At 40.3% G+C, this 25,203-nt stretch overlaps 1 protein-coding gene across 1 annotated transcript in view; it reads left to right on the top strand.

Moving 5' to 3' along the window:
* Nucleotides 1-25,203, top strand: part of ACSM1 (acyl-CoA synthetase medium chain family member 1) — an 89,077-nt gene that overhangs the window by 31,441 nt on the left and 32,433 nt on the right. The window contains 2 exon segments of the mRNA XM_009430451.3: nt 1,283-1,362; nt 22,689-22,812. Of these exon segments, the coding sequence (XP_009428726.3) occupies nt 1,283-1,362; nt 22,689-22,812 (204 nt within the window).

Here is a 25,203-nt window from a genome sequence, read left to right as displayed (position 1 = left end):
AAGCCACAGGGGGTTTTATGCCCTGGGCTTAGATTATGGTGCGGCAGGGCAGCCTTCCACCCTTTGGCACAGAAATTGGTGTCCCAAAGGCCACAAGGGGGTTTAGGCCCTGGACCCAGGACATGTTCCAAGACTCTTTTACATCATGACAGAGAAGCCAGTCCTACCTCAGCTCTTCTACCAACACAGCCTAAGGCAATTGTCTGTCACCAAGTCAGCAATCCAACTCACTGTGCCTGGGGTGAGGTTACTGACACAGGCATTGCTGGAGTGGGCCTGAGACTTTCACAGACATGGAAAGACACCTGTTGGGGTAGGAGCAGTGGGCCAGGGGTGAGAGTAGGACAAAAATTTTAAAAGCGTATATAAATGTGAGATATTAAAGAGATAGAGGCTAGAGATTGAAAGCCGATTGGGTCTTTATGAAGGGAGGGACTGGAAGTAGAGCTAGATTTGTCCACAAATGACAATTATATTTCATCATGATTCTAAATGGAATATATGGACGTTCACATTTTACAGATAAGGAAATTGAATTACAGACAAATTAAGTAACAGGATTTAAATTAAGATACCCAAACCCACTTTCTCTTCTCTTTACTGTTCTTCACTCTCATAGTGTATCTCCACCCTGATCTGAAACTCGGAAAGAAAACACATCCAACTAATTAATCATGAGTACCAAACATTTTAGAGTCTAAATAACCTGGCTCCAACTTACCTTATCTTCCTAAATTTAATTCTTGCTCCTCTCTAGTGGGTCTAAATAAATCATATTATTTGACTTGACTGAAATGTTTCTTTAGCTCCTGAGACCCTATTTCTTGTTATTTCATCTATCTCCAAGAGACTCCCACTCTCTCTGCCTGTAGACACCATATCTATTTGCTAATGTGCTGACTAAATACCACCTCTTCCATCAAGCCCCTGGGACACACAACTAGAAAGAGTATTTCCCTCTCCTGTGTTCCTACAGAACTTTTCTACTTCAAGTATTTCTTATGACATCTACCCACTTCTGCCTTATCATTCGAGTCCTGTTTTATCCTACTAGTGGCTACTCACCATAGGAGTTGGAACGTTATCTGCGTTTTTGTATTTCCCCAACAGTACCTGATGCATACCATGTATGAAATCCATGCTCAATATATGTGTATTTAAAGGATTAAGAAATTAACAAATGGGCTCTTCTAGTGGGAAGGTCAGAACTAGACTGCTAATTATTGGCTGTTAGTTTAACCTTAACTGTAAAAATAAAATTTCTTCTCTCTTCCCTTTCCAGACATTGTTGAAATACCCCATCAACCACTTTTGGGGGGTATCATCTATATATCGAATGATTCTGCATCAGGATTTCACCAGGTATGGTAGAAGTGGCTTGTAACAACATCTTTGGGTAAGATTTTAAGGAATCTGATACATCATGGTCTGTTTTTCTTCTGGTTCTTTGAGGAGTGTGTGTGTGTTTGTGTGTTAAGTGTTGGTGGCGATAATGATCAAAAGTTAATTAGTTAAATTAAAGCAGATCCAGAGATCCAAAGGAAACTCAGTGAGCCTTGCATGATTGTGGGTTGATTCCTTTTTAAACATTTCAGTTGTAAAATAACAATTGTACAGAAAATGCATAAGACAGAAATTTACAGATTAATAAATTATTGAAATTAAAATATCTGTGTAACCCACTCACCAAGTCAAAAAAACATAACATTGCCAGTACCTCAGAGACTTCCATCTCCCTTAAAGGAAACAACTATCCTGACCTTTATGTTGTTAATTCCTTACTTGCCTTTATAATTTACCTCCTAAGGAACTATCCCTAACCAAAATTTTATTTTACATGTGTTCGAACTTTAAACAGGTAATGCTACATTATTATATAATAATTGTGTTTCTAAGATGTGTCCCTGTTGTTGCATATTGCTGTAGTTTATGTTAATTGTGTGCAGCATCCTATTTTATGAAAATACCACAATTTCTTATACCAGTCCTACCATTAATGGACATTTCTGTGGTTTTCACTTTGAGGCTATTGATGTTTAATGCTACATAGAATCCTAGGACATGCACCCTGGTGTGTACAAGCATGCATTTCTGTAGAGTTTTTCAAGGAGAGGAATTGCGGGTCACACTGATAAAACACAATACCACACTATCTTCCAAACCAATTTATGCTTCTTTATATAAGCAGGGCAGGAGAATTTCCATTGTTCCATGTTCTTGCCAACATTTGGTATTGTCAGACTTATTAATTTTTGCCAGGCTGGTGGGTGTGTGGTGTTATCTTAATACAACTTTATTTTTGCATCTTCCTATGTTTGAGAATTAATTTTAAGCTAAACCAAAACACACTCTTTGAAACTTATGGATATTTATGTATCTTTTAGGGACTCTGAAATTGAAATGGCTAGTTCAAAAATCAGAGCTAACATGTTTTAGACATAAAAGTTAAAATATCAGAGTTTAATGATTGCCCTTACAGAGCTAACTGTGAATTATAATTTGATTTTACTCATGAAGCTTCAGTCTGGCTGTATTCTGTTTCCATCTGTATTTCAAAGCTCATATGACAGCCAAGTTTTGGAACATTCCTCACATGATGGCCTTGGTCCAAACTTGGCACACGTTTTATCATGGCATAACTAATGACTCCATCTGAGACTCTGCCCACTTTATGTACTTTGGTTTAAGCTTCAAAAGAATGAGGAAGAGATCCTCAGTGAACACAACCCTCCTATCCTCACTCTTGACCTTGTCTGTATCGGGAGAGGGTAGTGAGGTGGAAAAGTGGTCTAGATGGTGCCACTTTCCTCATCACCAAGAGCTGGCTGGGCTGAGCCTCATGCTAGATGCATCCAGCTGGCTTTCAAACTTCCATCACTTTTCTCCATTTTCTTCAGGGAATCTAATTATTATTTTGTGATTGTTTTTGTATTCTTTAGGAAAATTTCTTGGGAAAAAGGGAGAAGAGACTTTATATCACATGCTGTACATAGGAAACTACTACTGTTGATGAAAAAAGTGAAACTCTGGAAAATATTTTTAGAGATTTATTCTGAGCTAAATATGAGTGACCATGACTCATGACACAGCCCTCAGGAGGTCCTGAGAACATGTGCCCAAGGTGGTCAGGATGCATCTTGGTTTTCTATATTTTAGGGAGGCATGAGACATCAATCAAATACATTTAAGAAACACATTGGTTTGGTTCAGAAAGGTAGGACAACGCAAAGCGGGGTCTTTCAGGTTATAGGTAAATTTAAACATTTTCTCATTGACGATTAGTTTATCTGAAGACCTGGGATCAAAGGAAATGTTCAGGTTAAGAGAAAGGATTGTGGAAACCAAGTTTTATTGTGCAGAGGAAACTCTCAGATAGCAGACTTCAGAGAGAAAGCAGGTTGTAAAATGTGTCTTATTGGACTTAAAAGGGGTGCCTGGTTCTTAGTTGATTATCTCCTGGATATGGAAAGGAAGGAAGGAAAATGAAGGGGAAAGTGGATTCTCTATAGAATGTGGACTTTTCCCACAAGAGACTTTGCAGGGCAATTTCAAGATATGGCGGAGAAACATGTTTTGGGGTACAATATTTTGATTTTCTTCCTTGTCTCGTAATGTTATGCCAGAGTCAGATTGGAAAGTTAAGTCACAATATAAAGGGTTAAATAAAACCCATCTGATGAGAATTTATGGTTTGTAAGGTATGACTCCCCAGACACCTTAGATAGGAATTTGGGCAAGATTGTAAAAATCAGAGCTTAGTCCTCAGTCCCCGCTCTTGGCCAAAAAGCATTCCATAGAATGCACATGTAGGCCAACAAACAGCAGCAGGTCCCATGGCACTAGGAAGACTCATTCCTAGAGTTGTCTGATTTGGCCATCTGGCAGGGTCCCACAGTGCTAGGAAAGCTTGTTCCTAGAGTCCTCTGATTTGATGGTAATAGTTTTAAATACTAGCGTTTTGGATAATGGGGGGAAGACCTGGAGTTTAAGGGGTGAGATGGAGTCAGGCTTAGGGTTTAGTCTTTTACAAAAAAATCCCAGATCAGATCTATGTTCTGAGTTATCATGATCTGAGTCTTTAATTGTGCCTTTCCCTTTTGCTGTATCTGGCATAACATTTACAAGAAAATGTCTATCATAAAGATAGTGAAGATTTGGGCATCCAAGGTTATAGGTGGCATCAGAGAGCAGAAAGAATATTTCAGCCAGAATAAACACTGCATGCATCATCATATTCTTTGATCAGACTCACAATGTGGTTACCTTACTTATTAAGGGTTATTTCAACCCTATGATAAATCTTATTTGGAAATTATGGGACCAACATTAAATTAGAATTTAATAAATTTAATCTCTTTTCCGGCCAATTTTTCTCCATAGGTATAGCATCCTGAGGAGGGTGTAAATTAAATGCAAGAAATACCTGTTCCTCAATATCTAAATTCTTATAGACTTGTTAATATAGACGAATCTATTCTTCCCACCACTTTTGTATTGCACCATATACTGGTATTTGGGAGAGAAAAGGTTTTGTCACAGGAGAAGTCATAATTCTGCACTGTCATTTTTTCCTTGGCAGGACTGCCCATAGCTGAAGACCTTAAAAGTCAAAAGACTTATAGCCAATTAATTGTTCTAGGCCAGATAGGAATGGATGTGGACAGGCATTGATTACTTATAGAAATGATTTTAAGTAAAAAAAAAAAAAGAACCACCCCATCAAAAAGTGGGTGAAGGACATGAACAGACACTTCTCAAGAGAAGACATTTATGCAGCCAACAGACACATGAAAAAATGCTCATCATCACTGGCCATCAGAGAACTGCAAATCAAAACCACAATGAGGTACCATCTCACACCAGTTAGAATGGCGATCATTAAAAAGTCAGGAAACAACAGGTGCTAGAGAGGATGTGGAGAAATAGGAACACCTTTACACTGTTGGTGGGACTGTAAATTAGTTCTACCATTGTGGAAGTTGGTGTGGCGATTCCTCAAGGATCTAGAACTAGAAATACCATTTGACCCAGCCATCCCATTACTGGGTATATACCCAAAGGATTATAAATCATGCTGCTATAAAGACACATGCACATGTATGTTTATTGTGGCACTATTCACAATAGCAAAGACTTGTAACCAACCCAAATGTCCAAATATGATAGACTGGATTATGAAAATGTGGCACATATACACCATGGAATACTATGCAGCCACAAAAAATGATGAGTTCATGACCTTTGCAGGGACATGGATGAGGCTGGAAACCATCATTCTCAGCAAACTATCACAAGGACAAAAAACCAAACACTGCATGTTCTCCCTCATAGGTGGGAGTTGAACAATGAGAACACATGGACACAGGAAAGGGAACATCACACGTCAGAGCCTGTTGTGAGGTGGCGGGAGGGGGGAGGGATAACATTAGGAGATATACCTAATGCTAAATGACGAGTTAATGGGTGCAGCACACCATCGTGGCACATGTATCCACATGTAACAAACCTGCACGTTGTGCACATGTACCCTAAAACTAAAGGTATAATAAAAAAAAAGAAAACCAAAAAAAAAAAAACAAAACATTGGGCACAGTGGCTTATGCCTGTAATCCCAGCACTTTGGGAGGCCGAGGCAGGTGGATCACCTGAGGTCAGGAGTTTGAGACCAGCCTGGCCAACATGGTGAAACCCTGTCTCTATTAAAAGTATAAAAGTTAGCTGGGCGTGGTGGTGGGCACCTGTAATCCCAGCTACTCAGGAGGCTGATACAGGAAAATTGCTTGAACACAGGAGGCAGAGGTTGCAGTGAGCCGAGATCGCACTACTGCACTCCAGCCTGGGTGACAAGAGAGAGACTCTGTCTGAAAAACAAAAAACAAAAAACAAAAAACAAAACCAAAAAAACAAACCCAACAATAGAACCAAAAGGCAAAGTTACAAGACTGGCTTCTTTTTAACTTTCATGTGTTGAGTTACTGTAAGCTTAGTTTCTATTACAGACTTATAGCAATTAGCTACTCAAAATATAAGCATTGTTCTGAAAAATAATTTAAAATACGTATATATGTATAGACATATTTATCTTCACAACTTATAACTGGCAGTATTATACCCAGGAGGGTTTGTTACAAGGTATTTTATCCTATTAGTAAATATATATATTTTTTAATTTTATAGGAAGCAGAAAATGTTTGTGGTTGGGATGTATGCAGAAGTGACACATAATAGTTTAGAAGACAACTAAACTTGTTTTACCAGCTGTTTAGGCATTTTTTTGTTTTTGTAACCTGTTCTTGATTTGGAGGGTTTGGTCTTGTTCTAATTTTATCCCTCAAAGCTGGCCCTTACAATCTTACATGCCCACTTCTTCTGTGATAGTTCCTGGGCCCAGAGGGAGCAACTTGTATAGTTTTGGCAGCAGAGCATTTGCAGTGAAACAGATCCAGGCCCAGTGGGATGTCAAATGAGTTTCATATGGTCTTCAGAATACCATCATATTGGCTTCCTTGAAGTAAACAAGGAAAGATAAATAACATTTATAGTTTGACAGTTAGGAGAGTTACTATCCTTCATTATAAAGCAACTCTTAAATGTTTCTTAACCAAAAAGAAATTTACATTTTTTGAGAATTGACATCTTTGTGCTTATAAAATGTTAACAAATGCATATTTTGTGCTTCTATTATTTTAACTTTGTAGTCACCCAAATTGCCACTCGGGGGGTGGCGGGGGGTGCAAAACCCGAGGGTTAAATCATGACGTTAAGATTTTTAAATTACTGGAGAATTTTGAGATTAAATTTACCAAATTAAAATTTTACCACAGATTATCAAGGTTATGTAAATTAAAAGGGCATCTGAGCTAGTTTTTGCCAATCTGATGGGCACTTACATTTTTTAAAGTTAGTTGATTAGAACTCTTTCATGTAGTTTGGAAGTGAAATATCACTTCCACAGGACACATACAAATATAGAGCTATAACAGGCATGCAGAATAAAAGACATGCTCAAAAGTTACTTTATTTGCCTGTTTTCAAAAACAATTTTTCTCCCTTATTTATATAACTAGTAAAAGTTACAGGAGCCAACAAAAGGTGAAGGAAAGAGCCATCCTTCAAAGCCTTTTCAAAAGAGAAAGAGTAGCACTTTTAAGATATCAATCTGAAGAATGTTAAAGAAACAATTAAAAATTTAAAAACTTCTTGCATTAAAAATAAGTCAGCCAGGCACAGTGACTCATGCCTGTAATCCTGACACTTTGGGAGGCCGAGGTGTGTGGATCACAAGGTCAGGAGTTCGAGACCAGCCTGGCCAATATGATGAAACTCCGTGTCTACTAAAAATAGAAAAATTAGCCAGGGGTGGTGGTGCCTACCTATAGTCCCAGCTACTCAGGAGGCTGAGGCAGGAGAATTGCTTGAACCCAGGAGCTGGAGGTTGCAGTGAGCTGAGATCATGCCACTGCACTCCAGCCTGGGTGACAGAGTGAGACTCCATCTCAAAAACAAAACAAAACAAAATAAAATAATAAGTCAATATTTGTAATAAAATCTTGCTTTAACCAATTAGTTTTGTACTAGTGCATTTTAAAAAATATTAAAGACCCATCTCTAGAAAGATTATCATGATTTATTTTTAGTTATAGACAACTGAATTACACAACTCCTTTAAAAATTTATTTTATTAATGTTATTATGACTTACATAGTTCATTCACAAGTGTTCAGACTGTTTTATCTTAAATATCCCTCTTTCTTATTTTATTTTATTTTATTTTTTATTATAGTTTAAGTTCTAGGGTACATGTGCACAATGTGCAGGTTTGTTACATATGTATACATCTGCCATGTTGGTGTGCTGCACCCATTAACTCATCATCTACATTAGGTATATCTCCTTATGCACTCCCACCCCCTCCCCCCACCCCACAACAGGCCCTGGTGTGTGATGTTCCCTTTCCTGTGCCCATGTGTTCTCATTGTTCAATTCCCACCTATGAGGGGGAACATGCAGAGTTTGGTTTTTTGTCCTTGTGATAGTTTGCTGAGAATGATGGTTTCCAGCTTCATCCACGTCCCTACAAAGGACATGAACTCATCATTTTTTATGGCTGCATAGTATTCCATGGTGTATATGTGCCACATTTTCTTAATCCAGTCTATCATTGATGGATATTTGGGTTGGTTCCAAGTCTTTGCTATTGTGAATAGTGCCACAATAAACATACATGTGCATGTGTCTTTATAGCAGCATAATTTATAATCCTTTGGGTATATACCCAGTAATGGGATTGCTGGGTGAAATGGTATTTCTAGTTCTAGATCCTTGAGGAATCACCACACTGTCTTCCACAATGGTTGAACTAATTTACAATCCCACCAACAGTGTAAAGGTGTTCCTATTTCTCCACATCCTCTCTAGCACCTGTTGTTTCCTGACTTTTTAATGATCCCCATTCTAACTGGTGTGAGATGGTATCTCATTGTGGTTTTGATTTGCAGTTCTCTGATGGCCAGTGATGATGAGCATTTTTTCATGTGTCTGTTGGCTGCATAAATGTCTTCTTTTGAGAAATGTCTGTTCATATCTTTCACCCACTTTTTGATGGGGTTTTTTGTTGTTTTCTTGTAAATTTGTTTGAGTTCTTTGTAGATTCTGGATATTAGCCCTTTGTCAGATGAGTAGATTGCAAAAATTTTCTCCTATTCTGTAGGTTAACTGTTCACTCTGATGGTAGTTTCTTTTTTTGTGCAGAAGCTCTTTAGTTTAAACAGATCCCATTTGTCGATTTTGGTTTTTGTTGCCATTGCTTTTGGTGTTTTAGACATGAAGTCCTTGCCCATGCCTATGTCCTGAATGGTATTGCCTAGGTTTTCTTCTAGGGTTTTTATGGTTTTAGGTCTAACATTTAAGTCTTTAATCCATCTTGAATTAACTTTTGTATAAGGGGCAGGGATCCAGTTTCAGCTTTCTACATATGGCTAGCCAGTTATCCCAGAGCCATTTATTAAACAGGGAATCCTTTCCCCATTTCTTGTTTTTGTCAGATTTGTCAAAGATCAGATGGTTGTAGATGTGTGGTATTATTTCTGAGGGCTCTATTCTGTTCCATTGGTCTATATGTCTGTTTTGGTACCAGTACCATGCTGTTTTGGTTACTGTAGCCTTGTAGTATCGTTTGAAGTCAGGTAGCATGATGCCTCCACCTGTGTTGTTTTGGCTTAGGATTGCCTTGGCAATGCAGGCTCTTTTTTGGTTCCATATGAACTTTAAAGTAGTTTTTTCCAATTCTGTGAAGAAAGTCATTGGTAGCTTGATGGGGATGGCATTGAATCTATAAATTACCTTGGGCAGTATGGCCATTTTCACGATATTGATTCTTCCTACTCATGAGCATGGAATGTTCTTCCATTTGTTTGTGTCCTCTTTTATTTTGTTGAGCAGTGGTTTGTAGTTCTCCTTGAAGAGGTCCTTCACATCCCTTGTAAGTTGGATTCCTAGGTATTTTATTCTCTTTGAAGCAATTGTGAATGGGAGTTCACTCATGATTTGGCTCTCTGTTTGTCTGTTATTGGTGTATAAGAATGCTTGTGATTTTTGCAGATTGATTTTGTATCCTGAGACTTTGCTGAAGTTGCTTATCAGCTTAAGGAGATTTTGGGTGGAGTTGATGGGGTTTTCTAAATATACAATCATGTCATCTGCAAACAGGGACAATTTGGCTTCCTCTTTTCCTAATTGAATAGCCTTCATTTCTTTCTCCTGCCTGATTGCCCTGGCCAGAACTTCCAACACTATGTTGAATAGGACTGATAAGAGAGGGCATCCCTGTCTTGTGCCAGTTTTCAAAGGGAATGCTTCCAGTTTTTGCCCATTCAGTATGATATTGGCTGTGGGTTTGTCATAAATAGCTCTTATTATTTTGAGATATGTCCCATCAATACCTAATTTATTGAGAGTTTTTAACATGAGGGGCTGTTGAATTTTGTTAAAGGCCTTTTCTGCATCTATTGAGATAATCATGTGATTTTTATATTTGTTTCTGTTTATATGCTGGATTATGTTTATAGATTTGCATATGTTGAACCAGTCTTGCATCCCAGGGATGAAGCCCACTTGATCAGGGTGGATAAGCTTTTTGATGTGCTGCTGGATTCAGTTTGCCAGTATTTTCTTCAGCATTTTTACATCGATGTTCATCAGGGATATTGGTCTAAAATTCTCTTCTTTTGTTGTGTCTCTGCCAGGCTTTGGTATCAGGATGATGTTGGCCTCATAAAATGAGTTAGGGAGGATTCCCTCTTTTTCTATTGATTGGAATAGTTTCAGAAGGAATGGTATCAGCTCCTCCTTGTACTTCTGGCAGAATTCGGCTGTGAATCTGTCTGGTCCTGGGCCTTTTTTGGTTGGTAGGCTATTATTTATTGCCTCAATTTCAGAGCCTGTTATTGGTCTATTCAGGGATTCAACTTCTTCCTGGTTTAGTCTTGGGAGAGTGTTTGTGTCCAGGAGTTTATCCATTTCTTCTAGATTTTCTAGTTTATTTGTGTAGAGGGGTTTATAGTATTCTCTGATGGTAGTTTGTATTTCTGTGGGATCAGCGGTGATATCCCCTTTATCATTTTTTAAAATATCCCTCTTTCTTGTGTAATCCCATCATTTTTATTTTAGGACAAAAATTTACCATACAAGATTCTTTCTTATATAAAATATCTTTTCTTTAAGTCTTTTTAAATTTTTTTGTCAAAAATACCTCTTTATTTTTATAACTTTCTTTATATTGCTCTCATTTCCTGGTTTACTTGTTTCATATATAACCCTTAAATAAGGTTTTAATTAGACAAAGATATTTTACCTTAATAAGAACGTTAAAAATTTCTTAAATTGGAAATTACCCAGAAACTTAATATCAAATAATAACCTTAAATCCCAAATTATGACAAGTGTGTTTACAAGCATTTATTCCATTACATTTACCTGATTAATTTAGTAGTTTACCTAGGTTATTTGCAAAAAAGTGATAGCCAATATTTTAAGTTATTTTTCTATTAATGATTTTTATAGCTGTGAATTTGAGGTGTTTACTTAAGTAATAAAACTTATGGTTAGTTTTAAGGATATTTATACCAATATTTCAGTATTTAGCTGTTTTCATTTAAGCTAACAATATTTCATAAGCATATACAATCAAAGATCACTCTGTCTTGGGCTGGATTTTATAGTTTATAACACTTACGGCAAATCTAATAGTATTCTGTGGGAATAAACATGAAACCATTTGATCAATAGATGCAAAAAAATTCTAACAATTCTAAAGACATTGCTGATATTATTTTACCAATAATTTTAAAGCTGGCTAGATCCTTACTAAAATAAAATCTTATTTAGTAAAGATTTTACTTAAGTCACATGAACTTGAAAAAGCATTTGACTAGTTTTTTTTGTTTAGTATCTGATTTAAGCACTTTTTAAAGCCAATTAATTAGAGCTCTTCACATGTGTGTTTGTGTGTGTATATATAGTATTTTATTTTATTTTATTTATTTATTTTTTTGAGACAGAGTCTTGCTCAGTCAGGCAGGCTGGAGTGGCACAATCTCAGCTCACTGCAACCTCTGTCTCCCGGGCTTAAGCAATTCTCCTGCCTCAGCCTCTGGAGTAGCTGGGATTACAGGCATGTGCCACCATGCCCGGCTAATTTTTGTACTTTTAGTAGAGATGGGGATTCACCGTGTTGACCAAGCTGGTCTTGAAGTCCTGACCTCAGGTAATGTGCCCACCTCGGCCTCCTGAAGTGCTGGGATTACAGGCATGAGCCACTGGGCCTAGCCTCTTCATATATTTTTAGTCGTGAAAATATTGTTTACACACACATAAATATATACATGTATTAGGCATGCTGGTAGAAGCACATCACATAGACTCATAAAGATCTTTTTGTTTTCGCCATTTTAAAAAATCTTACCCTAGGCAGTTGTCAGCTAAATCATCTTAAATTTGCATATTAAAGGCAACTCAGGTGAAATCAGATAGCAAAATTTACATCATAAGGTATGAAGAGAAAGTCTGGTATGCTAGAGGGAAATTAAAATGGATTCAACTGCCAATTGAACATAAAATTATAGAAGGCTTTAAATAGACACACACACGCACACACACACAAAAAGTTCCCATAGCTATTACTTCAGTACTTTAGCCATGGGATAAATACAACTTTGCCAGCTTGCAAAAAGCGGTTAGATCCAAATGGTGGTTTTTATCTCAGTAGAAAAGTAACAGCAGCTTTAAAGCAGGCAGACAAGAAAATAGAAGCTATGTACTCGATAGTTTGCAGGTCGACCTTAGGAATCTTTTTCCTTAATGTAAATGTGCACAAAGACCATATTACTTCCATTTTATATAAACTCTGGCAAGTGGAGGTGCCATAAAACCTACAGAGTGCCCAAAAGAGGGTCATTCTCATTCTCCTTGTTTACTCCTTATTCTTAGATTTTGTTTCCTGCTTTTTTTTTTTTTTTTTTTTTTTCTTAAGAGGAGGAACTGAGCTGTAGCCTAGGGCTTTTTGTGGTGGATCAGTGCATGCTGCTTGTGGGCAGGACTCCACCGTGTATCACTACAGAGTCATTCCCACCTCCTAGGTGTCTGGGTTTCTCTCTCCAGAGGTCTATGACCATTGAGAGGGCTCAAAACACTGGGTAATCAGCCCTTATGTGCACTTCCTGGATGGGCAATTTTAAATTAATTTTTGTTGGGGATTTCCCTGTAGGGCCGCTGCACGTTGTGGAGGGTCAAGCTCCCAGACACTCCCATGAGTCCCCTGATCACCCAGGGGCACCTTTTTGACTAGGAGAAGCAAATGACCTTTCTCTTTGGAGCAGAAAAACTCAGTCTCTCATTTATCTATGAAAACGACACTTCAGTTCCTCACGCAAATGTGCTGAGATGAACCAAATCAAGATAAATTTTAGGAGAAAATGCAGGAGAGAATTCCATTTAGAATGCATCTCTGAACTAGAATAAGGATCCTGAAACAACAACTACCTAGGAGAAAACCAACTCAGAATAAATCAAGGACTGTCAACCAAAGGGATGTCTGGGGTTCAGGAGCACTTACCAGTTCCACCAGAGGAGAAGCTCAAAGTCAGGTAGGCTTCAGTGGGCCCTGCTGGTACCTTAGCTCCAAGTTTGGGCAACTCCTTCAAGGTCCTGAGTCTTCTCTGAGGCCCCACGTGTTTGGGCACCAAACTATTGTTGACAAAGAGTGAATCTCTGTAAAATATGTTTAAAGATTTATTCTGAGCCAAATATGAGTGACCGTGGCCTGTGACACAGCCTTCAGGAGGTCCTGAGAACATACGCCCAAGGTGGTCAGGATGCAGCTTGGTTTTATATATTTGAGGGAGGCATGAGACATCAATCAAATACATTTAAGAAATACATTGGTTTGGTTCAGAAAGGCAGGACAACTCAAAGTGGAGGCTTCTGGGCTATAGGTAAATTTAAACATTTTCTCATTGATAATTGGTTAAGTTTATCTGAAGACCTGGGATCAAAGGAAATGTTCAGGTTGAGATAAAGGTTTGTGGAGACCAAGTTTTATTGTGCAGAGGAACCTGTCAGATACCAGACATCAGAGAGAGAGAGAGAGAGAGAGAGAGAGAGCAGGTTGTAAAATGCTTCTTACTGGATTTAAAAGAGTGCCTGGCTCTTAGTTTATTATCTCCTGGATCTGGAAAGGAAAGATGGAAAACAAAGGGGAAAGGGGATTCTCTATAGAATGTGGACTTTTCCCACAAGGGACTTTGCAGGGCAGTTTCAAGATACGGCAGAGAAATATGTTCTGGGGTAAAATATTTTGATTTTCTTCCTTCTCTCATAATGGTATGCCAGAGTCAGATTGGAAAGTAAGTCATGATATAAAGGGTTAAATAAAACCCATCTGATGAGAATTTATGGTTTGTAGGGCATGACTCCCCAGACCCTTTAGGTAGGAATTTGGGCAAGATTAAAATAAAATAAAATAAAATAAAACAGAGCTTTGTCCTCACTACCAACATTCTGTGAGGGTCATAGGCTCTTGGACCCCTAAAGGTTCACTATAAAATCACTGACATGAGCCAGATTGATTAACAGGAGAGAAAGATTGCAAATTTATTTAACATGTATACATGGGAGCCTTCAGAATGAAAACCCAACTTCTCAAGGATTTACAGAAATTTTCATACTACAAACCAATACTGAGATAAGTCTCAATAAATTTAGAGGTTATTTTGCCAAGGTTAAAGACATGCCTGTGACACAGCCTCAGCAGATCTTGAGAACATGTGCCCAAGGTGATTGCTCTACAGCTTGGTTTTATATTTTTAGGGAAACATAAGACATCAATGAATACACGTAAGGTGTATATTGGTTTGGTCCAGAAAGGTGGAACAACTCAAAGCAGAGGCTTCCAGTTCATAGAAGGATTTTCTGATTGGCAGTTGGTTGAGTTTATCTAAAGACCTGGAATCAATGAAAGAGAGGGTTAGGATAAAGGATTGTGGAAATAAAAGTTTTTATTATGCAGATGAAGCTTCCAGGTGCAGGCTTCAGAGAGAATAAATTATCTTAAGGTCTCTGTTTTAATGTTAATGCTGGTTAGTTTTGCCTGAATTCCAAAGGAAGGAGGGTATAATGAGGTACATCCAACCACCCATTTCCATCATGGCCTGACCTCTTGTCTTAGGTTAACATTGGAATGCAATTGACTGAGAGGAGGGGTCCATTCTGTTGGCTGGGGCTGCTTAAAATTTCAGTTTTGGTTTACATTACCATCCTGAGGCTACAGTAAAGAATGCAGACTGACAGCATGGCCAGAAACAGGTTATGTTGGTAAATCAGGTTGAGTGGCAAGAAAGGTTAAGAGAGAGAGAAAAGAAAAACATTAGCTAGCAAAGCTGGCCTTGTTAGGTACATGAAGACTCCTTCAGAGAGAATGGATGGTAAATGTTTCTTTTCAGACTTTTAAAGTTATCAGATTCTCAGTCTCTCCTGGATATGAGAAAGGCATAGAAATGTTGGGGTTATCAGGCCCAACACCAGGTGGTGGGGGTGATGAAGTCCGGCAGAGTCAAAGGATTGAGAAAAAGACAATTTGAGAAGTGAAGTGGGAGCAGGGGGCCATCGCGACTGTGGAGGCTGCAAAGTCCCTGAGCTCTGGGAGCCCATGCTATTTATTGGTAATCCAACAAAGAAACAGGTGGTGAGAATGAGGAGGTCAAAAGGGCAGGTGCATGATGAACAGCTGTGATGGTTTAGCATTTATAAGGAACGTGTTCTGCTACTTGTGATAATGGAAATACAATCGATCTAGGAGACTAGGAAGGCTAGAAGCAAGGAGCCAGAAAGTCTAGACACATTCCAGAGGACATTATGTCAGACATGCAAGCCCTGCCTCAGTTTTCTTCCCAATATTCAGCTTTTTCCCAACATGCCCCCTTTCTCTTTTTTGTAAAAGAGAAATGTCATTATTACTATCATTATTACTAGATATCGTTATTAGTAGCATAAAAGATGGCCTCTTTTAATTGACAAGGCAATTGCAGGCTGTGAAGGCTTTAATTGCCAGTTGGTCATCCAGCTTCATTTTTCTTAGCCCTTATTTGAACTGGAGTCACTCTGGTTTGAATGCTTCCCACATATCTCCCCTTTCCCTTTTACAAGAGGACCCTTAATCCTAGGGGTTGCAGAAGGACGAAGGTCTATCTTCTGTAACTTCATGCTGAATAGAGGTGATGATATTCCTGCCTAACTATTAGGGTCTCTTGTATTCAGATAGAAAGGAGCTGAGTCAGGAAGCATTGGTCCATTAAGCATGCATGACTCTAGTCGGTCTTCATTCCTTCTTTGCATTCATGTTCAGCTGGCTCATGACTCATACTGGGGGAACCTGGTCCAAGGTTTTAATCCAAGGGTCCCTCCAGTCTCCCGTTCCATGGTCATACACGTCTTGAGGGCATCCACATGGTTCATTTATCTCCTGCAAAAACACAAGCATACCCTCCCCTCCATGTTAGTAAATCTACTGAAACAGAAGCAAAAACTTTTGTGTCTGTAGCCAGGAGGCCACTGATAATGAGAAACAGGCACCTTCTAACAGAAGGCAGAGGGAAAGGAAATTGAGGCTTTTCAAACCTTCAGTTTGGGTCCACTATATGCTGTGGCTCATGGTAGATCTTCAGATGTTTGGTGGGCACCCACATAAGCACCTGATTGTCACCTGGAGAGACACAAGCAAATACTCTTCCCCATAAAATTATCTTTAGGCAGGAATTGGAGGAAGTATATTCAGAGGTAAGGAGAATTTTGGGGCCTAATGGCTTCCTGATGTTTGATAGATGTTCCCTCAGAAGTTAGGAATTCCCTTTCTCTCCATATTGCTGTGTGGGCATGGAGGACTAGGTAAGCATACTTAGAGTCTGTATATATATTTACCCTTTTTCCTTCTCCTAATTCTAGTGTATAATGGCCCCTGCTTTTGCTAGGATGTCTCTCCCTAACAAAGGAGTGGGGCTTTCAGGCATAATTAGAAAGACATGTGAAAAGAGTAAAGTTCCCCAGTCACAACTTAGTGGCTGGGAGAAGTATCTAGTGACTGTCTGTTCTTGGACCCCTTGGATAGTGACAGATCTGGAGGACAGTTGTCTGGGACAGGAGGGTAAGACTGAGAAGGCTGTGCCAGTGTCCAGTAGACAGTTAACCTCCTGGCCCTCAATGGTCAAGCATACCTGGGGAGGGTGATGGCATGGGCTGGCATTTGCCCTGGGCACCCTCAGTCCTGCTGCTGGATCATCTGGTTAGTGGCTTCTGACTCAGATGACCTTCGTCCCATCGGGCAGTGGGCCTTCCAGTCATTCCCTTGACATAAGGGGCATGGACAAGGGGGTGGCTTATTTCTATTCAGACAATCTTTTTAAAAGTGTCCTTGTAGACTGCACTGGAAGCAGGCCCTATTAGGCATTTGATTTGCCCAGCCTTTCCCTTTTTCAGAGCCTCCAAAGTTCACTTGCCTGAAGGCTGTGACTAAAGTGGTGTTTTTTTTTTTCATTTTTAATCCTGTTTGTTCCATTCCACCTGCTACTCCTGATCTCTATTATAAAAAACTGAGGTTGCCAAGTTCAATAGGGTTTCTAAGTTTTGCTCCAGGCCTAAGGCAGACTTTTGAAGTTTTTCTAATGTCTGCAGCTGACTGAGTGATAAACTTATCCTTTAAGATTAGTTAGCCTTCAGTAGAGTCAGGTGACAGAGAGGTATGCTTCCTCAGTGCCTCCCTTTGTCTCTCCAGAAGAGCAGTAGGATTTTCTTCCTTTCCTTGTATTATAGTGGACATCATTGAATAATTCATAGCCTTCTTCCTAGTTTTCCTTAGTCCTTCCAGCATGCAAGTTAGCAAATGTCTGCAGCACCAATCTCCATGTTCTGATTCTGCATCCCAATGAGGGTCTACACTGGGAACTGCCTGCTGGCCTGTGGGGAATTGTTCTCTTTCCTCTGTTGTCATCCTATCATTGACCTGACTGAGATACCAGAGATCACCAAACTCTCAGGCTGCAGTAATGGCGGCACTTCTCTCACTTGGAGTTAGTGTCTGATTTAGCAGTAATATTATATCTATCCATGTGAGATCAAATAATTGTCCCAACCCTCGTAAAACATCAATGTAGCCATCAGGGTTATCTGAGAATGTAGCTAGGTCTATTTTAATTTGTTTCAAGTCTGAGAGGGAAAAAGGTACATACACTCTGACTGGCCTGAATTCTCCAGAATACATCTTAGGGGTGTTTTTGCCTTGGGGGGAACGTTTCCCATCTGAAAAAAGAACATAGGGATGACAGCACCCCTAGTCATTTTCTGATGAGTATTAGTCCTAGAGCATCCTCTATAGTCCTAATACTTCTTCCTTTCCAGGGTGCATAACCACCCATGGACCTCTGCTTATCAGATTAGTTATGCTCACCAATGTAGCAGTCCTGCACCTGTTTTCCCACCTTTCTTGACCACAAAGAAAGGGGTATGGGCTGCTGGATTCTAGTGGTCCTTTACCAGCTTGCCCAACATTGCCTTTGCACTCAGAGGTGAGTTCTAGAGCTGGGCTAGGTTCCTGAGTATTTCATAACAACCCAGCTTCCCCATCAAGATGCACTCCCATAAACAACTGTTCTTATGCAAATTCATTTCAGAGAGGATGTAGGCAATGTTTTGAGTCAGGATTGAGATAGAGTAATTTATTTATTTATATTTTGAAGATAACCACTTTTCCAAAGGGAACTTCCTTTATGTCTATGGAATAGACATAAGGAAGGCCACAAGACTAGAAGTTAGGATAATACATGTTACACCATTAACTTTTAGCAAATTTTACTTTTGTTTAAACCCTTGTAAGTTTGGGATTTCCATTATCTTTTGCTGTCTATAAGACCTTGTTTAGTCTAAACTAACTTAGAATTGGTATAGATGGTTCCTTCCTGGCTTTGTACTTTAAGGCTTGGCTGAGTACAAACAGCTCGCATGTTTGAGCAGACCAATTATTAGGCAATTTTTCTAACTCTGCTTCTACAAGAGTTTCCCTATCAATTACTGAATACCCATTGTGTGTGTGTGTGTGTGTGTGTGTGTGTGTGTGTGTGTGTGTTCCTCAATCACATGGGAGGAACCATCTATTGTCCTGTCTTGAATGGAGTTCCTCCTAGGTCTTGTCGGTCCTCTGTATGTAATTAAGATTTAAATCCCTCCTTAAGAAATCTGCTGGGTTAAGGGAATTTTCAGTGGTTAATGTTAAATCACCTTTTCCTCACAGAATGGCCCCATACTTTAAGATTTTTAAGTTAGTAAGCTACACTTTTGCTTTTCTCTTCCTTAGGATAGCTCTGAACTGGTGAGGTGTGCTCACAATTAGGTTTCTTCTAAGTTATTTTTCTACTTTCTTCTGCTAGCGAAGCAGTTGCTGCTACAGATTGAATGCATTTGGGCCATCCGTGGGTTACTTGGTTAGGATTTTTGATAGAAAGGCTGCTGGCTGTCAGTGGTCTTGAGAGGTGAAGCCAACTGGGCTTCTGGGTCAGGTGGGGACTTGGAGAACTTTTGTGTCTAGCTAAAGGATTGTAAATGCACCAATTAGTGCTCTGGGTCTAGCTAAAGGATTGTAAATGCACCAATCAGCACTCTGTAAAAAAACACCAATCAGCACTCTGTGTCTAGCTAAAAGATTGTCAAAGCACCAATCAGCACTCTGTAAAAATGCACCAATCAGTGCTCTGTGTCTAGATAAAGGATTGTAAATGCACCAATCAGCATTCTGTAAAAATGCACCAATCAGCACTTTCTGTCTAGCTAAAGGATTGTAAATGCACCAATCAGCACTCTGTAAAATGGAGCAATCAGCAGGATGTGGGCAGGGCCAAATAAGGGAATAAAAGCTGGCCACCAGAGCCAGCAGTGGCAACCTGCTTGGGTCCCCTTCCCTGCTGTGGAAGCTTTGGGCTTTTGCTCTTCACAATAAATCTTACAGCTGCTCACTCTTTGGGTCTGCACTACCTTTATGAGCTGTAACACTCACCACGAGGGTCTGCAGCTTCATTCCTGAAGTTAGTGAGACCACGAACCCACTGGGAGGAACAAACTCTGGACACACCACTTTTAAGAGCTGTAACACTCGCTGCGAAGGTCTGCGGCTTCACTCCAGAAGTCAGCGAGACCATGAACCCACCAGAAGGAAGAAACTCTGGACACTTCTGAACATCTGAAGGAAGAAACTCTGGACACACCATCTTTAAGAGCTGTAACACCCACTGCAAGGGTCCACGGCTTCATTCTTGAAGTCAGTGAGACCAAGAACCCACTGGAAGGAATAAATTCCAGATACAGTTTGGCAACCACAAAGGGACTATCACCTATCGCCAAGTGGTGAGCACCATCGGACCCATTTCACTTGCTATTCCTTCCTATTTTTCCTTAGAATTTGGGGCTAAATACCAGGCACCTGCCAGCGAGTTAAAAGCAACTAGGGCGGCTGCCAGACTAAAGACATGGGTGTCAGGCTTTCTGGAAAAGGGCTCTCTAACAACCCCCAACTCTTCAGAGTTGGGAGCATTGGTTTGCCTGGAACCAGCTTCCACTTTTCCTGTACTTCTAGGCTGAGCCAAGGGTCAACAGAGAGGAAAGCCATTAGCTCCAGGGTTCGACAACAAGTTGGTTGACCCTGGGGCCATGAGCAGAACTCTCAAAGTGAAGTGCTTTCAGACTACGCCCTTGTTTACACTGACAACAAGGCAGTATTGAGTGTTATAGGGTCACGGAGAATACCTTCAATTATCAATTATAGGTTTTAAATTTACCTTGGTTTTAAAGGAATAGGGCACACTGCATTTTCTTTAACTACTTGTATATCTCTTTCTTTCTCCTTTGTAGGTGGATTTTGGAAACACAGTGGAAGGATTTTTACTTGTTGCCCCCATTTGCCACTATAGGAATATGTGCCTCCCTTTAACTTACTCAATTCATTTTCATCTTGATCTATTACGTTGTCATAGACCCAGTTCCAGTTGTTAAAGTACTGGGTTATCAGTTCTAAGGCCCTGGCCAAGGAGTCAAGGCTTGGAGATTGTATTGCACGGGGGATAAGCTGGGTAGAAATTGGGGAGGAGAGCATCTTAAAAGGAAATGTGGTCCAATTAGCTATATTCTGTCCTCCCTGCTGGATTATAGTTATGGGAAATTGCCATGCTTCAAGTTCTCCCTTGGCTCTAGCCTTCTGAATAGAATTTTGTATACCACCACCAATTGCTCCAGGTTTTAAAGTTGCAACTACAGGAGCAGTAAGTTTTGTAGCTAATTCATCTTCTCACCCATTAAGAGGAGAGAGAGGATGTGGCTCTTCACTTAATTCAGCATGTGGGGCTGATGGGTTAGTAAAACATGCTTTTTTCAGTTTCCCTTTCTTTTCTTTAATTTCCTCCCTTTCCTGTTCCTCACATTCAAAATCTGAGGTTAGTTTTTTACACTTGTCCTCCTCTTCCTCATCTAAATCTGCCTCATGATCTGTTTAAAATGGCTCAAGAGTTGCTTTTATTAGTGCCCACGTTGACCAAACCAAGACTTTAATTTTTGCTCCATCTTTATATACTTTTTTAAAATCTCTGTCAATTTCTCTCCCATTCATCCAACTCCATAGTCCCTTGTTCCAGAAACCATGGGCAAAAGTGCTTCACTGCACTAAAGAGTGATAACAAATTCTGAGTACTAACTTTCACTCCCACTCTTCGTAATACATGTCTTAGGATATTTAAATAAGCAGAATGTCTGCTTTCACTTTGTCCCATTGTTACCCTGATTCTTCCGAGCACTCCACTTTCCCACCGAGCTTCTTTTAGACGTTCTTGGGTGTCCCTTGATGATGTGTCCTCTGCTTTCACATGATCTAGCGTTCCTTCACCAGGGTCTTCATCACCCCACATTGGGCACCCAGGAATGTTGGGCTGATCAGGCCCAACACCAGGTTGTGGGGGCAATGAAGTCTGGCAGAGCCAAAGGATTGAGAAAAAGACAGTTTGAGAAGTAAAGTGGGACCAGGGGGCCATCAAGACTGTGGAGGCTGTGAAGGCCCCGAGCCCTGGGACCCCATGCTATTTATTGGTAATCCAACAAAGAAACAGGTGGTGAGAATGAGGAGGTCAAAAGATCAGGTGCATGATGAACACCTGTGATGGTTTAGCATTTATAAGGAGCATGTTCTGCTACTTTAGATAATGGGAATACAATCAATCTAGGAGCCTAGGAAGGCTAGAAGCAAGGAGCCAGCAAGTCTAGACACATTCCAGAGGACATTACACCAGACATGCAAGCCCTGCCTCAGCTTTCTTCCCCACACTCAGCTTTTTCCCTACAAAAAGAGGGCAGGGCATGGCTGCATTAATAGATATTCTCTATAGATGTACACTTCCCCCCATAAAAGATGGCTTTGCAAGGCCACCTCTATTAGCTAGCCAAATGGCAGCCATTTCAAAATATGTCAAAGAAATATATTTTGGGGTAAAATATTTTAATTTTTCCTGTTCACATCAGCCTTTTCTGTTTTCTCTGAAATTCCTTCTGTCAGGGCTGTTCCCTGTAATGCTTCTGCCTCTCTCTTTCCCTACTCAGCTCAATCTGCTCTGATGTCCTGAGCAATTCACTTCCAATCCCTAACATGCATTCCCCATTCAGAAATACAAAAGCCCTTTAGTTAGTGTAGTGTAAGCTCCATAAAAGAATGTATAGTTCTATTATCACCCTAGCATGTCCTTAAGATCTCATCCTTTACCCCATTATGATTATAAAAATGTCCTTCTTAGCTATACAGAATGCTTCCCCAAGAGGAGTTCTGATAAACACACAGTTCTCCCTCTTGTTACACTGATATCCAAATTTAATCCAAACATTCCCAATTGAACACAATAGCCTCACCACCACCCATCCACCATCTGCCAGAATAGTTCACAGGGACTGGCAGGAAGTGAGTGACATCCACTTGGCCATGGCCAACTGTAAAATGACCAAAAGGTAAATAAGAAAGTGAGGAACTAGAAGGATGAATGATCTGGGTGACAGACTTAAGAGCTCTGAATGCACAGAGCCAGGGTGGCTCACCAATGCCTGGCACCTTGTCTTCCTCTAAGCATCAGGTTCCCTGCCCTGGAGCACTGCTGTACTGGCAGGGAGGTCGTGTTGCCCAAGGATCAGGAGGAGTGGAAAAGACGGATGGGCCTTCTGCTCTACGAGAACTATGGGCAGTCAGAAACGGTAGGTGGTGCAAACCAGAAAGTATCTGAGACAAGTCTCAATTAATTTAAAAGATTATTTTGCTAAGGTTAATGACACGCATCTGGGAAACAGGTTTGTGCCTTTCCCCAAAGATGATTTTGAGGGCTTCAATATTTAAGGGAGAAAAGGCAGATATTGGGGAAAAAGGAAGAAATTTTCTAAAGGTGGGGTAGTTACGAGGCAAATGGTTGCCTTCTTGTGAGTCTTTGATCAGCTGTTTACATATGAGAGAAGGGTAGAGGAAGAGTCACTTGTGCATTCATCTAGATCAGCGAATCTGCATTTTTACATAAGATAAACATAAGTCAGAGAAAGCAACTAGGTACATATTTGTCTCAGGTGAGCAGAGAGATGATTTTTGAGTTCTGTTCTTTGTCCTATACCTGTGAAGATGAGCTATAAATGTCAGGGTGAAATTTAGCAGAACTGTTTGACAGTAATGATCTTGGGGCCCACAAGGAATTTCTTAGTGGGAAAATTGTGGCGGAGGCATGTAGTTTTGTTTTGTTTTTTATCTTTTTAGCTCTTGTTTAGGAATAAAATGAGAGGCAGGTTTGACTGATGCAGTTCCCAACTTGAGTTTTCCCTTTGCCTTAGTGATTTTGGGGTTTGTTTTCCTTTCAAAGTGGAAAGGTCCCTTCTGGATAGTCATGATGTGCTCAGCGATTGAGCCCAGCAGATGTGCTGAATTATGCCACATGTGCGGGACACAGCCCCATCGCATGCACAGCATTGTTTGATGCCAACCAGAGGCTCTAGAGTTCTAGGCTAATTTGTCCCAAATCTATCTGCAGAAAGAAAATGTACAACTCGTCATCTTACCAAGGGACTAATGTGCTTAAAACTCTTGGACAAAACCTTAAAAAGGGGTCCAAAGGCGTTTTCACACTGTCCCTGTTATCATCAGCTCAGAGGATCCCCAGAGGGTGGGTGGGATAGGAGACTCTCTCCAGCAACATGGAGACCACCTCCTCCAGGAAGTCCTGTCAACTCCACTAACCCTCCCTAGGGCTGCAGAGGCAGGAGGAAGCTGGCTCAAAAAGTGCATTGCTTGGGGTTTAGGAGGACAACTCGCAGGTTTGACTGTGGGATACTAGCAGGGTGGGTGAGGAGCAGGGACTTTCTGTATATGCCAAACACATGTACACACAAACAGTGTCATTCCAGAGTATCACTGAGCTGCCAGGTGAGTGGGGCATTTGGAGTATTATGCATGTCTGGAAGTTCAAGGACCTCATCAATTACAGTGTGGGTGAGCATCTCTTCCAACATATTTGCAATCCATTTCCAATGCTGGACAGAGCCACTTTCTCCCTCTGTCTCCATTATCCCTCTAGCACATAAAGGATGACTGCTATCCCAGGCCCTGTGCAAAATTATTACTTTAGTGCCAACTCACATACTCAGCTGATATTATTTTGTAAAAAATATATAGCAATTCAGTTAATTTGTCTGCTTCCAGACCTGAAAAATGCTGACACTTCGGGCCTATGTTTGAATGGCTCACAGGTCATATTTGGACAAGGAGGAGGGTGGGCCAGGAAGACACACTCCACCCATGACTCCAATATTTGCAGCACTAGATGGTGCTTAATTTCTGAAAACACTTTCACATCTGTTCACTCATGTGTGCAATGTTTTTCACATGCCTACAGTGTGAGCAGTGATGTGGCAGTGGGCAAAGATCTTCCTATCCCAGGAGCACAGACCTGGGTCCAAGTCTCAGCTCTGCCAATTACAGCTTGAAGACCATAAGGATATTATGTATGCTTTCTCACCTCAGCTCCCCCACCTTTAAATGGAAATTATAATGCCAATCTTAACAGATTGTGATAAGGTAAATAAAAAGAATTATATAATGCTCTGGCTGGTGTCCCGCCTGTTGTATATGCTCACCTTGCAGCTGCTGTGGTCCTTGCTATTTTTGGTGGCTATTGTTCCAGATTTTGGAAGCTCAGGGATAAATAGGGCAGTCTCTATTCTTGGGGTGCTCATTATCTACTGAAGGAAACAGACAAACAAAAATAATTATAATGCCCTGTGGGCTGCAATGGAAGTATAGGAGAAATGCTGCAGAAAGAGAATCTTTCCCTTGACCTCTCTTGTAGCTTGAGTAATAGCCAGTAGTCATCATTCATTGAACACGTGGTGTGTGCCTTGTATTATGCAGAATTTTCCATATGCTTACAAGCACTCTGGGAGGTAAGTGTTATCATTATTGCCCTTTGATGGAGGAGATCAAGAGGGATTCATTGGCATGCATTTAGTGTGTGGTGGAGTCAAGGGTCAAACCCTCATTGGTCTGAATGTAAAGCACGCAGCTACAGAAATAAATATATTTGTGAGAACAATAAAGGAGGAATCAAGTTC

Source organism: Pan troglodytes, chromosome 18 (genome assembly GCF_028858775.2).
Source record: "Pan troglodytes isolate AG18354 chromosome 18, NHGRI_mPanTro3-v2.0_pri, whole genome shotgun sequence".
Taxonomy (NCBI): Eukaryota; Metazoa; Chordata; class Mammalia; order Primates; family Hominidae; genus Pan; species Pan troglodytes.
This window is presented reverse-complemented; position numbering and strand designations above follow the sequence as displayed.